At 41.3% G+C, this 16,683-nt stretch overlaps 1 protein-coding gene across 2 annotated transcripts in view; it reads left to right on the top strand.

Annotated features, from left to right (window-relative positions):
* Nucleotides 1-77: 77 nt before the first annotated feature.
* The window catches only part of LOC135555372 (ras-related C3 botulinum toxin substrate 2), a 29,629-nt gene continuing 13,023 nt past the window's right edge, over nt 78-16,683 (top strand). For both annotated transcript variants that reach the window (XR_010457862.1, XM_064987740.1), the window contains exon 1: nt 78-369. Coding sequence is in view for 1 of the 2 variants with exons in the window: in XM_064987740.1 (XP_064843812.1) it covers nt 335-369 (35 nt within the window). In the remaining variant the exon portion in view is untranslated. The remainder of the gene's footprint in view (nt 370-16,683) is intronic.

Below are 16,683 nucleotides of genomic sequence, written 5' to 3'. Positions count from 1 at the left end.
GTGCATAACACTGTCATAGCCTAGGTGAAACAAAGTGTGTTCGCGCTGGGACAATAAAGTCATAGCCTAGATATGCTTAAATGTCAGTGTGAGTCATAATGTCAGCTTCTGAAAGCTTCACTGAGTATTTTGTTAATCAAATTTGAAGGACATTAATATCACAGTTTCACATATGCCAACCGCATTCAACTGCGCTGCGCATGAGTAAACGCGAGAGTCGAGGCGGTGGGCAAGATAAGATAGGCAAACGTATTTCCTGCACTGTACCTGATTCTACATCGTTGTCTTGCCTACTAAGTGTAAACTCACAAGTTGTTAAATCAGCCCCTGGAAAATGCAAGCCATCAAGTGTGTGGTGGTTGGAGATGGGTAAGTGTTTTAAGTTATGTATGCGCGCAGTTCAACAACTGGTAGTGTACTTGGATTTGGATGTGTTAAAACGTGGACATTTAGAAAAACTCTATTTAGTCTTCTTTCAATTGTCTATTAATCGGGAGATGAATTTTTCTCTGTGTATTGTACTACACATTCTTGTGTCGAGAGACAACGTCTGCTTTTGATGAATTAATTGAATTAATTCGTTTCATATTGCATATGGGAGCTGCAGTAATTGGAATGTATGTACTTTTTATTTCAATTTGGTTGTCATACTCTTAACGATGAGGTTATTGTATATAGTTTGCACTGTTCATACTTTCCTGATAGCTGTGTTCTGCCAGCTTGATAGACATGAGGGGGGTAAGGTTGTAAAAGGTGCCACAGTACAATCTAACCTTGTTCTACTCTGTATTGGCTAGACAAAGAAATAATACTTTCAAGTAACAGTCCTTTTGTGTGCAGTATTGACCTTGATGTCCAGAAACTCAATAGGTCTTTATCACAGAGTCAATACAACAACACAATGATGCCCTCAAGGCAGGAACTTCCCAGTAGAGCAAACCTCTAACTGTAAAACAGGCCACACAATTAACACTTTAAATTCCTAATTTGCATGTGCAGTTTTAACATCAGGTTGAGGAATGTATGTTGACTTGATAATGACATTGTTCAACAGCCCTTAAATCAATAAGGAAGAGACAGTGTAGCAATACACACTGAATTCAGTAGACAGGAAGGAAGTGCCTACAAGCTTAGAAAAAAAGGTGCTATCTAGAACCTAAAACGGTTATACGGCTGTCCCCATAGGATAACCCTTTGAATAACCCTTTTGGTTACTGATAGAACCCTTTTGGGTTCCATGTAAAAACCCTTTCCACAGAGGGTTCTATGTGGAACCCAAAAGGGTTCTCCTATGGGACAGCCAAATAACCCTTTTGGAGTGTATGCAAGATTGGTAACAAGTTGAATAAGACAAAATGGATGCTGAGATGCTAGCTGGAGATTGGGATCCATGGGTGTAATGTCTGTAGGAGAGAGGGGATGGAGAGTAGTTGGTGATAATGAGGGCCTCAATTAAAGAGAACATTTACAAAGACACAGACAGACAGCAGTCAGTGAGGTCAAAGCAGCCTTTTCCTGTTCTCCGTTCGTTAAACCTCTTCTCGTTTTGCAAAAGAGAAGTTCTGTTATGCTGCTTTTATCCTCCAGTTTTAGTTTTGAGGTTCCTCTTTAGTCTGTGGTGCACTCTGTCTGCACAGTCTCATGGTTAATAAAGGAACCAAAGCACAGCTGCCACCTGTATCACAGTCACCTTTAACACCCACAACACCATTCTCATACACGGTCAATGCAAAGACCAAAGACACATTTTTGCTTGTTCTTTTGTATTTCGACAAAGTGCAGTTACATGTATACAGCAAATGGCCTCTATTCAACAGGAAGTTTCAACAGGAAGCTTTAGAATAGTAAGTGAAGTGGATTTACACCCAGTAGCAGAATGGCATTTCATCATGGGTCCCTGATCTGTACGACACAGAAATGCATAATTATGGATATGAATGTCATTCTCTATTTTTTATTTCACCTTTATTTAACCAGGTAGGCAAGTTGAGAACAAGTTCTCATTTACAATTGCGACCTGGCCAAGATAAAGCAAAGCAGTTCGACACATACAACGACACAGTTACACATGGAGTAAAACAAACATACAGTCAATAATACAGTATAAACAAGTCTATATACGATGTGAGCAAATGAGGTGAGATAAGGGAGGTAAAGGCAAAAAAAAGTCCATGGTGGCAAAGTAAATACAATATAGCAAGTAAAACACTGGAATGGTAGATTTGCAGTGGAAGAATGTGCAGAGTAGAAATAAATAGGTACACAAGTAGAAATATGCATATTTGGGTATCATTCTACACACTGGCTATTTTGTTATATTATTATTCTTTTTGACTGTACTCATTTGACATTATTTTTGACTGTACTCATTTGACATTATTTTTGACTGTACTCATTTGACATTATTTTTGACTGTACTCATTTGACATTATTTTTGACTCTACTCATTTGACATTATTTTTGACTCTACTCATTTGACATTATTTTTGACTCTACTCATTTGACATTATTTTTGACTCTACTCATTTGACATTATTTTTGACTCTACTCATTTGACAATATCGCAATATTATTTTTGGGCTAGTTGGCTGTACCTGCAATAAAACTCCAGTGTTTTAAAGAAAATAGAGAGCCAATTTGTTTTCAGCACTTTTATTTCCATGAATGACAAAAAAACATGTTTTCTCATGGCTCTCTCATGTCCTTCTGCAGCAGACATATGGTGAGCAATATGTTTTGACCATGAAATCGCAATAAAATCACAGTATTGAATTGCAATACATATAGAATTGTGAGGATCATGAAAATTGCAATACATAATGTATCGGCACCTAAGTATCGTGATAATATCGTATCGTGAGGTCCCTGGCAATTCCCAGCTCTACACAGTAGAGTTCAGTACAGTACAGTACAGTGTCGTAGAGTATATTGCAGTGTAGTAGAGTATAGTACAGTACAGTACAGTACATTATAGTGTACTCAACTCTAGTGTGTTCTACTGTGTATTGTAATGAACTCTACTCCACTCTATTCTACTACACTGTACTGTACTGAACTATACGCAGCTATTATTTACTGTACTGTACTGAACTATACGCAACTATTATTTACTGTACTGTACTGAACTATACGCAACTATTATTTACTGTACTGTACTGAACTATACGCAACTATTATTTACTGTACTGTACTGAACTATACGCAACTATTATTTACCGTAATGTACTGACCTATACTCAACTATTCTTTACTGTACTGTACTGAACTATACTCAACTATTATTTACTGTACTGTACTGACCTATACTCAACTATTATTTACTGTACTGAATTATACTCAACTATTATTTACTGTACTGTACTGTACTGACCTATACTCAACTATTATTTACTGTACTGTACTGTACTGTACTGTACTGGCCTATACTCAACTATTATTTACTGTACTGTACTGTACTGTACTGTACTGTACTGTACTGACCTATACTCAACTATGATTTACTGTACTGTACTGGCCTATACTCAACTATTATTTACTGTACTGTACTGTACTGTACTGGCCTATACTCAACTATTATTTACTGTACTGTACTGTACTGTACTGTACTGACCTATACTCAACTATTATTTACTGTACTGCACTGACCTATACTCAACTATTATTTACTGTACTGTACTGGCCTATACTCAACTATTATTTACTGTACTGTACTGACCTATACTCAACTATTATTTACTGTACTGTACTGTACTGGTCTATACTCAACTATTATTTACTGTACTGTACTGAACTATACGCAACTATTATTTACTGTACTGTACTGAACTATACACAACTATTATTTACTGTAATGTACTGACCTATACTCAACTATTATTTACTGTACTGAATTATACTCAACTATTATTTACTGTACTGTACTGTACTGACCTATACTCAACTATTATTTACCGTACTGTACTGTACTGGCCTATACTCAACTATTATTTACTGTACTGTACTGACCTAAACTCAACTATTATTTACTGTACTGTACTGTACTGTACTGGCCTATACTCAACTATTATTTACTGTACTGTACTGTACTGGCCTATACTCAACTATTATTTTCTGTACTGTACTGAACTATACGCAACTATTATTTACTGTACTGTACTGAACTATACGCAACTATTATTTACTGTAATGTACTGACCTATACTCAACTATTATTTACTGTACTGTACTGAACTCTACTCAACTATTATTTACTGTACTGTACTGACCTATACTCAACTATTATTTACTGTACTGAATTATACTCAACTATTATTTACTGTACTGTACTGTACTGACCTATACTCAACTATTATTTACTGTACTGTACTGTACTGTACTGTACTGTACTGGCCTATACTCAACTATTATTTACTGTACTGTACTGTACTGTACTGTACTGTACTGACCTATACTCAACTATTATTTACTGTACTGTACTGACCTATACTCAACTATTATTTACAGTACTGTACTGTACTGTACTGGCCTATACTCAACTATTATTTACTGTACTGTACTGTACTGTACTGTACTGTACTGACCTATACTCAACTATTATTTACTGTACTGCACTGATCTATACTCAACTATTATTTACTGTACTGTACTGTACTGTACTGACCTATACTCAACTATTTTTTACTGTACTGTACTGACCTATACTCAACTATTATTTACTGTACTGTACTGTACTGTACTGTACTGTACTGTACTGTACTGACCTATACTCAACTATTATTTACTGTACTGTACTGTACTGGCCTATACTCAACTATTATTTACTGTACTGTACTGACCTATACTCAACTATTATTTACTGTACTGTACTGGCCTATACTCAACTATTATTTACTTACTGTACTGTACTGTACCTATACTCAACTATTATTTACTGTACTGTACTGTATACTGTACTGGCCTATACTCAACTATTATTTTCTGTACTGTACTGTACTGGCCTATACTCAACTATTATTTACTGTACTGTACTGACCTATACTCAACTATTATTTACTGTACTGTACTGTACTGTACTGGCCTATACTCAACTATTATTTTCTGTACTGTACTGTACTGTACTGTACTGGCCTATACTCAACTATTATTTACTGTACTGTACTGACCTATACTCAACTATTATTTACTGTACTGTACTGTACTGTACTGGCCTATACTCAACTATTATTTACTGTACTGTACTGACCTATACTCAACTATTATTTACTGTACTGTACTGTACTGTACTGGCCTATACTCAACTATTATTTACTGTACTGTACTGTACTGGCCTATACTCAACTATTATTTACTGTACTGTACTGACCTATACTCAACTATTATTTACTGTACTGTACTGTACTGTACTGGCCTATACTCAACTATTATTTACTGTACTGCACTGACCTATACTCAACTATTATTTACTGTACTGTACTGTACTGACCTATACTCAACTATTATTTACCATACTGTACTGTACTGTACTGGCCTATACTCAACTATTATTTACTGTACTGTACTGTACTGACCTATACTCAACTATTATTTACCGTACTGTACTGACCTATACTATTATTTACTGCACTGTACTGTACTGACCTATACTCAACTATTATTTACTGTACTGTACTGACCTATACTCAACTATTATTTACTGTACTGTAGTGACCTATACTATTATTTACTGTACTGTAGTGACCTATACTATTATTTACTGTACTGTAGTGACCTATTGTAACAGTTTTCTTGCGGTGAAGGAGAGGAGGACCAAAATGCAGCGTGGTTACTATTCATGGTTCTTTAATAAAGCAACTCCACATGAACAAACTAACAAAACATGAAACTTGAAAATCTAACAGCCCTATCTGGTGCAAACACAGAGACAGGAACAATCACCCACAAAACCCAACACCAAACAGGCTACCTAAATATGGTTCCCAATCAGAGACAATGACTAATACCTGCCTCTGATTGAGAACCATATCAGGCCAAACACAGAAACAGACAAACTAGACACACAACATAGAATGCACACTCAGATCACACCCTGACCAAATAAAACATAGAAACATACAAAGAAAACTATGGTCAGGGTGTGACAGTACCCCCCCACCCCCAAGGTACGGACTCCGGACGCAAAACCTGAACCTATTGGGGAGGGTCTGGGTGGGCATCTGTCCGCGGAGGCGGCTCTGGTGATGCTGGACGTGGCCCCCACTTCTCCATAGTCTTATTCCACCCCATTGTCCGCTTCCGTGGCCTCCTAACCACGGTGACCCTTCTAAATGACCCCACTGGACAGAGGGGCAGCTCGGGACAGAGGGGCAGCTCGGGACAGAAGGGCGGAAGCTCTGGCAGCTCGGGACAGAAGGGCGGAAGCTCTGGCAGCTCGGGACAGAGGGGCGGAAGCTCTGGCAGCTTGGGACAGAGGGGCGGAAGCTCTGGCAGCTCTGGGCTGAGGGGCTCTGGCGCCTCTGGGCTGAGGGGCTCTGGCGCCTTTGGGCTGAGGGGCTCTGGTGGATCCTGGCAGACTGGCGGATCCTCTCTGACCGGCGGCACTGGCGGATCCTGGCTGACTGCTGGCACTGGTAGTCCCTGGCTGACTGGCGGCCCCTGGCTGACTGGCGGCACTGGCGGGCCCTGGCTGACTGGCGGCACTGGCGGCCCCTGGCTGACTGGCGGCACTGGCGGCCCCTGGCTGACTGGCGGCACTGGAGGCTCCCTGCAGACTGGCGGCACTGGCGGCTCCCTGCAGACTGGCGGCACTGTCGGCTCCTTGCAGACTGGCGGCACTGGCGGCGCTGGGCAGACTGGCGGAACTGGCGGCGCTGGGCAGACGGGTAGCTCAGGCGGCGCTGGGCAGACTGGCGACTCTGATGGCACTGGGCAGACGGGTAGCTCAGGCGGCGCTGGGCAGACTGGCGAATCTGATGGCGCTGGGCACACTGGAGACTCCGGCAGCGCTGGAGAGGAGGAAGACTCCGGCAGCGCTGGACAGGCAGGAGCACCTGTTAGGATGAGACGGAGAGACAGCATGGTGCGGGGGGCTGCCTCCGGAGGGCTGGTGCGAGGAGGTGGTACCGGATAGACTGGAACGTGCAGGCGCACTGGAGCTCTTGAGCACCGAGCCTGCCCAACCTTACCCGGTTGAATGGTCCCGGTCGCCCTGCCAGTGCGGCGAGGTGGAATAGCCCGCACTGGGCTATGCAGGCAAACCGGGGACACCGTGCGCAAGGCTGGTGCCATGTAAGCCGGCCCAAGGAGACGCACTGGAGACCAGATGCGCAGAGCCGGATTCATGGCACTTGGCTCGATGCCCACTCTAGCCCGGCCGATACGTGGAGCTGGTATGTACCGCACCGGGCTATGCACCCGCACTGGGGACACCGTGCGCTTCACAGCATAACACGGTGCCTGCCCGGTCTCTCTCGCCCCCCGGTAAGCACAGGAAGTTGGCGCAGGTCTCATACCTGGCTTCGCCACACTTCCTGTGTCCCCCCACCCCGACATTTTTGGGGCTGACTCTCGGGCTTCCATCCACACCACCGTGCTGCCTCATACCAGCGCCTCTCCGCCTTCTTCGCCTCCAGCCCTTCCGTGGGGCGGCGATATTCTCCTGGCTGTGCCCAGGGTCCTTTACCGTCCAACTCATCCTCCCATGTCCATTCCTCCTTGCGCTGCTCCTGCTGCCGCTGCCTGTCACCACGCCGCTTGATCCTGTTGTGGTGGATGACTAACACCTGCCTCTGATTGAGAACCATTTCAGGCCAAACACAGAACCAGACACACTAGACACACAACATAGAATGCCCACTCAGATCACACCCTGACCAAATAAAACATAGAAACATACAAAGCAAACTATGGTCAGGGTGTGACACCTATACTATTATTTACTGTGCTGTACTGGCCTATACTCAACTATTATTTACTGTACTGTACTGGCCTATACTCAACTATTATTTACTGTACTGTACTGAACTATACTGAACTATTATTTACTGTACTGTACTACATTATACTCAACTATTATTTACTGTACTGTACTGAACTATACTGAACTATTTTTTACTGTACTGTACTGAACTATACTCAACTATTATTTACTGTACTGTACTACATTATACTCAACTATTATTTACTGTACTGTACTGAACTATACTCAACTATTCTTTACTGTACTGTACTGAATTATACTCAACTATTATTTACTGTACTGTACTGAATTATACTCAACTATTCTTTACTGTACTGTACTGAACTATACTCAACTATTCTTTACTGTACTGGACTGAATTATACTCAACTATTCTTTACTCTACTGTACTGAATTATACTCAACTATTCTTTACTGTACTGTACTGAATTATACTCAACTATTCTTTACTGTACTGTACTGAATTATACTCAACTATTCTTTACTGTACTGTACTGAATTATACTCAACTATTATTTACTGTACTGTACTGTACTGACCTATACTCAACTATTCTTTACTGTACTGTACTGAATTATACTCAACTATTCTTTGCTGCACTGTACTGATCTATACTGAACTATTCTTTACTGTACTGTACTGAATTATACTCAACTATTCTTTACTGTACTGTACTGACCTATACTCAACTATTCTTTACTGTACTGTACTGAATTATACTCAACTATGCTTTACTGTACTGTACTGATCTATACTGAACTATTCTTTACTGTACTGTACTGATCTATACTGAACTATTCTTTACTGTACTGTACTGATCTATACTGAACTATTCTTTACTGTACTGAATTATACTCAACTATTCTTTACTGTACTGTACTGACCTATACTCAACTATTCTTTACTGTACTGTACTGAATTATACTCTAACTATTCTTTACTGTACTGTACTGAATTATACTCAACTATTCTTTCCTGTACTGTACTGTACTGAACTATACTGAACTATTCTTTACTGTACTGTACTGACCTATACTCAAGTATTCTTACTGTACTCTACTGAACTATTCTTTACTGTATTGTACTGAACTATACTGAACTATTCTTTACCTCACTGTACAGTACTCTACTGTAATGTACTGTACTGTACTGTGCTGTCCAAACATTTGAACCAGTCATGCATGTCTATGTTTGGGCCAAATGAATTCCGGTCCAGACGTCTGTGGATGTTCAAATTAAGGTCAGGTCGGACTAACAAAATGAAGCAACTTTTCAATGTCCATCGGCGCCCAGTGTCAGTTAGTGCTCAGTGGGTGAGGTGGCTGGTTACAGTACATGGAAAGAGAGGGGGCCCATGGGTCGGGCCATGGGTCGGTGTCAGTAAGAGTTGGTAGAGGTGACATTAACTGGAGAGAGAGAGAAGAGAAAGAGGAAGAGAAGAGAAAGAGAGAGGGAGTGGTTGTCCAAACTTTTCACAGAGAGAGAGAGAGAGAGAGAGAGAGAGAGAGAGAGAGAATGACAGAAAAAGATAAATACTTTACAAAGGTACACTTCATAAGAGGTTTATGTCCCTATCGTCCTGACTGTCACTCAGTGTCACCACCCTGTCTCCTGCCAACTCTGACACCCCGGTCCCCCTATGTGGAGAACCCCTGTAGATCAGGAGACTAGCTTTTGAAACTGTGACGGCTTACTTGTTTGAATGCAGTCATACAGTATGTGTGGGGAACATAGACATGTTTATGCCTGTAGGCTACATCAAGGCAGAGGTGACAGAAACAAAATGGGACACAAATAGGCCAACAACTTCCTTCTGGAGTGTGGCATTTGGGTGTAAGTGGGATTTTGACATCTATATCCTCCTCGGTTGTTTTTTGTTTTAGGCCTTCTGACTGAGTGAGAAGTGAGAGCATTTAAAATGAACTCTGCCCAGCCAGTGGTAATTAGGTAATTAGATTAGGTTGAAGTCAGATGCTGTATATGTTGGATTCCCACAATGAAGTATCATTGAAAAGCATTCATGTGCTGTAACTTTTAACTACTGTAGCATGATTGGCACTTTTTAGTCTTTTGTTCCGTTGTAGAACTTTGAGTTTAAAAGTAATTGCCCTGTTAAAAGTAGAGGTCTACCGATTAATCGGAATGGCCGATTAATTAGGGCCGATTTCAAGTTTTCAAAACAATCGGAAATCGGTATTTTTATTTATTTTTATATACCTTTATTTAACTAGGCAAGTCAGATAAGAACACATTCTTATTTTCAATGACGGCCTAGGAACGGTGGGTTAACTGCCTTGTTCAGGGGCAGAACGACAGATTTTCACCTTGTCAGCTCGGGGGATCCAATCTTGCAACCTTACAGTTAACTAGTCCAACGCAATAAAGACCTGCCTCTCTCTCGTTGCACTCCACAAGGAGACTGCCTGTTCGCGAATGCAGTAAGCCAAGGTAAGTTGCTAGCTAGCATTAAACTTATCTTATAAAAAACATTCAATCATAATCACTAGTTAACGACACATGGTTGATGATTTTACTCGATATTATCTAGCGTGTCCTGCATTGCATATAATCTGACTGAGCATACAAGTATCTAAGTATCTGACTGAGCGGTGGTAGGCAGAAGCAGGCGCCTAACATGCATTCAAACAGCACTTTCGTGCGTTTTGCCAGAAGCTCTTAGTTGTGCGTCAAGAATTGCGCTGATTATGACTTCAAGCCTATCAACTCCCAAGATGAGGCTCGTGTAACCGAAGTGAAATGGCTAGCTAGTTAGCGCACGCTAATTGTCGTTGTGTTGCTGGTTCGAGCCCAGGGAGGAGCGAGGAGAGGGACAGAAGCTATACTGTTACACTGGCAATACTAAAGTGCATATAAGAACATCCAATCGTCAAAGGTTAATGAAATACAAATGGTATAGAGGGAAATAGTCCTATAATTCCTATAATAACTACAACCTAAAACTTCCTACCTGGGAATATTGAAGACTCATGTTAAAAGGAACCACCAGCTTTCATATGTTCTCATGTTCTGAGCAAGGAACTGAAACGTTAGGTTTCTTACATGGCACATATTGCACTTTAACTTTCTTCTCCAACACTTTGTTTTTGCATTATTTAAACCAAATTGAACATGTTTCATTATTACCTTGAGGCTAAATTGATTTTATTGATGTACTATATATATTAAAATAAGTGTTCATTCAGTATTGTTGTAATTGTCATTATTACAAATAAATAAATTTAAATAAATAAAAATCGGCCGATTAATCGGTATCAGCTTTTTTTGTCCTCCAATAATCGGTATCGGTATCGGCGTTGAAAAATCATAATTGGTCGATCACTAGTTAAAAGGAATACCTTTTAGATGCACCATAGAATATAGCATTTCACATCGTTCCATCAGGTTCATGTAGTAAGTTATCACAATGCCATCATTGGATTTAGAGCTTCCATCCACCCCTGTCCCTTGTCCATCTGTGTGTGGGGGTAAGAAGAGAGAGGGAGCCTCATGCAGGAGGAGCAGGTGGAGAGTAGGAAGCATGGGGCCACTACACTTAGACCACAGTCAACAGCATGTGTGTGTGAGTCAGAGGGTAGCAGAGATAGAGACTGCTCAATGACACACTAACTCACCACTGAGAGAGAGAAACAGACACTATCACACTATCCTGCATCTCACTCTCATATCACCTCCCCCTCTCTCTCTCTCTCTCTCTCTCTCATATCATATCTCTCTTTATCTCTCTCTCTCTCTCTCTCTCTCTCTCTCTCTCTCTCTCTCTCTCTCTCTCTCATGTCACCTCTCTCTTTCTCTCTCTCTCTTAACTTCAGTTAGTGTGGACAGAACTGCTTCTTGCCACCTAATATAATATACAGTAAGTTATTACTAATCATGTCTTCCACAAGGGTATAAACTATGAATGTTTCTCCAGGTCTTTTCAATGGCATCTATCAGGTTTCTTCTACCCACCCTTGAATGCTAACCTAATGATGTTCAAGGTGGAGCCAATCTGTAGAAGAAGCTGATGGTAGCCTGCCTACGTATAGCCCAGGGTGTCACTTTCTAACCTTGCCCTAAAAATGTAACTCTGGGAGCACTCCTCAGACTAGCATTCCTTCCCTCCTGTCTGTACATGCAGGTGCGTGCTTCTTATTGGAATTTTACTGCAAAAACCTTGACTGTGTTTTTAGCTGCTGACTGTCAGTGGTGTTTTAGAACACTGACAAGAAGCTAGAGAAAGTGGATTACTGCTTCTCATAATGTAGGCAAGTTTGAAAGAAGCCAGGCCCCATCATGCTGTTCATTCAGCACATTGTACATAGTTAGAATGTCTATGGCCATTCATCATACTGTAGCAAGCAATAAGGACAGTATATTGGCATCTTCTTTGCATAGGGAAAATCCAAAAAATGAGTTGGCGTGCTGTTGTTGTACCATTTTATCATGAGTGGGAGTGGACCATGATAGACACCAAGCTGAATTTAATGATGGTATTCTGGCAAAGATATGGTGGAAGCTTTCCAAACAAGAAAAATGTAAAGAATTTACTTAATATGCAATTTTACGTTTCTTACCATATTAAGGCAGCTAACCTTTACAAAAAAAGAAACTGGTCTCCCATCCATGGACGGACCAGGACCGACCCTGCTTAGCAAACCAACAGTCGGATGCAGTGTGCTATCCTGCTTGAATGAATGTGCCGAAACTTGCAACTGGAATCTGTACTTTACTTTACTATTTATATTTTTAGTTTTACTTCACTACATTCCTAAAGAAGATTATGTACTTTTTACTCCATACATTTTCCCTGACACCCAAAAGTACTTGTTACATTCTGAATGCTTAGCAGGACAGAAAACGGTTCAATTCACACACTTATCAAGAGACCATCTCTGGTCATCCCTACTGCCTCTGATCTGACGGACTCACTAAACACAAATGCTTTGTTTTTAAATTATGTCTTAGTGTTGGAGTGTGTCCCTGGCTATCCATAAATGAAAAATATGAAAAGAATTGTGCCATCTGGTTTGCTTACAGTTTTTTTCCAACTGCTTACACACAAAATCTTTTCATGTCACATGATTTTTGAAACCTCTCACTTAAAGTGCATAACTACACACCAAATATCCAAAACCATAAGCTATTTTTCAGCCTTTGACTCAGTTGTCAACACGTTTTCAAAACTGTCTCCTTTTCTTCAAAACTCTACACACAATTCCCAAAACTGCATACACAAAATACAAAATGCCTCACATCTCCTTCAAAATGTAACACAGCATTCAAAATGCCATAAACACATGTCAGAATGAAGCATTTGCATCAAATGGCAAACACTGCTTTCATAATAGTACATTTTTGGACATACCATGTAAACACTGTTGTTCTAAATCTAAAGCTCTTTGGTCTTTCATAGGCTTATATCTAAATTTCAATACGATGTTCTACAGTGAAAGTAATCTGCTGAGACGGGTAACAAGTCCACTGTAAACACCAATGCAATGTAGAAACAGAAAATATTTATTAGGCCAAACATTACTGTTGTTTACAGTAGCATACAACAAAACCATAAACATATGTAAACCAAAAGTATATTCTTTAGAATTGGGTAAAGGACACAATTGTGTGTGAATGGGGTCCCGGGGGGCAGTCCAGGAATTGGTAGGGCCGCTTCTCTTCTCCGGCCGTCTGGCCACAATACTTCGTCCACATCACATCACGCTTTCTCTTGCCAAACATGGAGGGAAGTATCTCCTAGCATGGCGTATCCAACCTTGGACAGAGGCAACCTCTATGTCCCCACATGGAGGGAAGTATCTCCTAGCATGGCGTATCCAACCTTGGACAGAGGCAACCTCTATGTCCCCACATGGAGGGAAGTATCTCCTAGCGTGGCGTATCCAACCTTGGACAGAGGCAACCTCTATGTCCCCACATGGAGGGAAGTATCTCCTAGCATGGCGTATCCAACCTTGGACAGAGGCAACCTCTATGTCCCCACATGGAGGGAAGTATCTCCTAGCATGGCGTATCCAACCTTGGACAGAGGCAACCTCTATGTCCTCACATGGAGGGAAGTATCTCCTAGCGTGGCGTATCCAACCTTGGACAGAGGCAACCTCTATGTCCTCACATGGAGGGAAGTATCTCCTAGCGTGGTGTATCCAACCTTGGACAGAGGCAACCTCTATGTCCCCACATGGAGGGAAGTATCTCCTAGCGTGGCGTATCCAACCTTGGACAGAGGCAGCCTCTATGTCCCCACATGGAGGGAAGTATCTCCTAGCATGGCGTATCCAACCTTGGACAGAGGCAACCTCTATGTCCCCACATGGAGGGAAGTATCTCCTAGCATGGCGTATCCAACCTTGGACAGAGGCAACCTCTATGTCCCCACATGGAGGGAAGTATCTCCTAGCATGGCGTATCCAACCTTGGACAGAGGCAACCTCTATGACCCCACATGGAGGGAAGTATCTCCTAGCATGGCGTATCCAACCTTGGACAGAGGCAACCTCTATGTCCCCACATGGAGGGAAGTATCTCCTAGCATGGCGTATCCAACCTTGGACAGAGGCAACCTCTATGTCCTCACATGGAGGGAAGTATCTCCTAGCATGGCGTATCCAACCTTGGACAGAGGCAACCTCTATGTCCCCACATGGAGGGAAGTATCTCCTAGCATGGCGTATCCAACCTTGGACAGAGGCAACCTCTATGTCCCCACATGCGTCCTCCATTGCCTGGAGAAGCGGCATGCGGGCATGGGGTTGGCGATCATACACTTTCCAGCGCCAGGCTGAGAACAATTCCTTTATGGGATTTTGAAACAGTGAATATGGGGGTAGGTACAAAACTACAAATTGTGGATGAGTGGCAAACCAGTTTTGGACCAGAACAGCCCGGTGAAAGCTAACATTGTCCCATAAAACAACAAACCTATCAGGCTCCTGATCTGGATCAGGGACAAGCATTGTGTAAATTGCATCCAGAAAAGTGAGCATATGGCCGGTGTTGTACGGACCCAGGGTGACATTGTGATGGAGGACCCCGTTTTGAGTGAATGCAGCACACACAGTTATATTACCCACACGCTGTCCAGGGACATTGGTAATTGCCCTCTGTCCTATTATATTTCTTCCGCTGCGCCTGGTTTTGGTGAGGTTGAAGCCAACCTCATCCACATAAATAAATTCATGGCGAGTTACATGGGCATCCAGCTCCAATACTCTCTGTAACAGACAAAAAGGATATACAGATGAGTAAATATGGTATGTCTGAAGTACTGGAAGTAGTGTTGCATACATACCTCAACAAAGTCATGTCGCATATTCTTGACTCTGTCAGAGTATCTCTCAAATGGCACCTTGTAAAGTTGTTTCATCGTCACTCGGTGCCGTTGGAGGATGCGTTGTATGGTCGACAGGCTTACAGCATTGATGTTGTTAAATATGGTGTCATTATTCAAGATATGCTCTCTTATCTCTCAAATCCTAATTGCATTGTTGGCCAAAACAATAATTATAATTGCAGTCTCTTGTACATCTGTAAACAAGTGTCCTCTTCCTCCATTTTATGTCTTTGCCTTTCCACTCTGTACAGAATTCAAACACAGTATGTGTTCAGCAACAATGTACAAAAAAATGTAGTACAGCATGATAACCAACCTCATTCATTCAATGCAGTGCAGTAAATGAATGGCTTAGAGTTACAAATGTTTATTCAATACTATGGAGTCATACGTATTTTACAGTACATTACTGTAATGCTAAAATAGTCATTAGATAGTTGCATACCTGTTCTCATTTCTGAAGGTTCGAATTATGGACGCTACTGTAAATCGACTCAAGTTGGGCTGGACTCTCAGTCCAGCCTCTCTCATGGCCAAACCGTGGTTGATCATATGATCAACAAGTGTTGCCCTAATCTCATCAGAGATGGCTCTCCTTCCTTCTCTTCTTTGCCCTCGTCCTCTTCTTCCACTTCCTCTCTATTAGTGTTTGCACATGTGAGGAGTGTGTGTGTGACCTGGTGAATAAGTGTAGCATTTTGATTGGTTGTGTTTGGAAAAGGAAAGCAAGTCACTTCCTGTTAGATTTTTGTGTTTTAGGTAGAGAATTGTGTTTATTGTTTTGAAAAAAGTGTTTTATGCAATTGACAACTGAGTCAAAGGCTGAGAAATAGCTTATGGTTTTAGATATTTGGTGTGTAGTTTTGCACTTTGAGTGAGAGGTTTCAAAAATCGTATGACATGAAAAGATTTTGTGTGAAAGCAGTTGGAAAAAACTGTAATCTAAACTAAGGAGTTTAAAGCGGCAATCCTTAATTGAAAAATGAACAGGTGTCCTCCCCACCACAGTTTCGGTAAAACGCTGAGGGATGGGGCTGGAGAAACGCAACCACTTTCAAATCCATAGACTACACTATGGATGCAAGGACTGACCATCCATGATATCAAAATGATAGTTTTAGCCATATTTTTAGGCTTATACATCAACATTGTTCAACTTTGTTCAACTTTGTTTACAAACATTGGAGTAAAAATGGTATTTTTACTTTCGTGTGGATTTTTTTCCACACATGAAACTGCACGTTACATTTTGTTTTTCAAATGTGAACCTGCATTCTACATGTGAAAGTGACATTTTCACGTGGAGTTTTTTTTACATATGAAACTCCACATTCGCAATTCTAATTTACAGTTTTTTCCA

This window comes from Oncorhynchus masou, chromosome 15, assembly GCF_036934945.1.
Source record: "Oncorhynchus masou masou isolate Uvic2021 chromosome 15, UVic_Omas_1.1, whole genome shotgun sequence".
NCBI classification, from domain to species: domain Eukaryota; kingdom Metazoa; phylum Chordata; class Actinopteri; order Salmoniformes; family Salmonidae; genus Oncorhynchus; species Oncorhynchus masou.
This window is presented reverse-complemented; position numbering and strand designations above follow the sequence as displayed.